At 24.6% G+C, this 1,116-nt stretch overlaps 1 protein-coding gene across 6 annotated transcripts in view; it reads right to left on the reverse strand.

Moving 5' to 3' along the window:
- Positions 1–250: 250 nt before the first annotated feature.
- The window catches only part of LOC108755264 (biotin--protein ligase), an 11,232-nt gene continuing 10,366 nt past the window's right edge, over positions 251–1,116 (reverse strand). For all 6 annotated transcript variants that reach the window (XM_018498174.1, XM_018498175.1, XM_018498171.1 and 3 more), the window contains 3 exons: positions 915–1,035; positions 624–837; positions 251–524 (listed from right to left, as the gene is read on the reverse strand). In XM_018498174.1, the coding sequence (XP_018353676.1) occupies positions 356–524; positions 624–837; positions 915–1,035 (504 nt within the window). In that variant the 3' untranslated portion in view covers positions 251–355. The remainder of the gene's footprint in view (positions 525–623; positions 838–914; positions 1,036–1,116) is intronic.

Genomic DNA, 1,116 nt, shown 5'->3' on the forward strand with positions numbered 1-1,116 from the left:
AAATAAATTAAATTAAATTCTATTCTTTGCGGTTTATATATATATATATATATATATATATATATAAATGTTTATATATAATTTTTTGTCCTATATTACAAATACGTGTACACACGCATTCATAAATGCATATATAATATGAAGTTTTATATATATGTACATACCTTACACATATATACATATATATACTTCATATTATATATGTACATATGTATAATATATGTATGTAATATATGATACATGTGTACGAATAGAGATATAAAATTGCACGTTATATATATATACATGTGTATTTATTATCACATTTTAACATGTAGATATAATTCGCGGTAACAAGTAACGAACATATAATTCTTTATTTTGGTACTATTAGCCCCTTGAAAAGATCATAACTATTTCCGTCTGATTGTACAGAAAATAAGCCTTTTTTTCCTTGCACTAACAAATATCCATAATCATCGATACCCAAGATTGTGACACTTTCTCTTCTTCCATTTATTCTCGTTACCATCACATTTGCATTCCTAAAAAATATATATATGTATGTATGTATGTATGTATGGATAATGTAAAAATATTATATTAACTTTAACAAAGTAAAATTATTTAAAATACGACTTTACGTGTGCAACCAATATTTGTAATAGAGTTGATAGAAGTGTTCTGTGTTGCCGTTCTGTAGAATATCTAATAAAGTTTCCATTTCATTGAATATCAATGCCAAGTACTTTTCATGAGACAACGTTTCCAATTTTGTACCATATTTTTGATTATATTGCAGAATCGCATCATTGATGCAAGTTGTGGGTTTATTATTGGAAAGGTTTACACCAGCACCTAAAATATATATTAATATATTATTTGTTTTAAATGGATTAAATTTCATAAAGTTTATATTTGTGATTATTACATACCAATATTGCAAATGTACTTTGCTCCAACATCTTCCGATCGCGTAGAAACGATTATACCACCAATCTTAATCGAGTTATCTATATATATGTCGTTAGGCCATTTTATTCTGAGATTAATATCCTGCAATAAGTTAATTAATATTATTAATTATCAGTATATTATTAATTTTCGTATTGTTATATACTATATTTTATATATATA

Source organism: Trachymyrmex septentrionalis, unplaced genomic scaffold (genome assembly GCF_001594115.1).
Source record: "Trachymyrmex septentrionalis isolate Tsep2-gDNA-1 unplaced genomic scaffold, Tsep1.0 scaffold87, whole genome shotgun sequence".
In the NCBI taxonomy this organism is placed as follows: Eukaryota; Metazoa; Arthropoda; class Insecta; order Hymenoptera; family Formicidae; genus Trachymyrmex; species Trachymyrmex septentrionalis.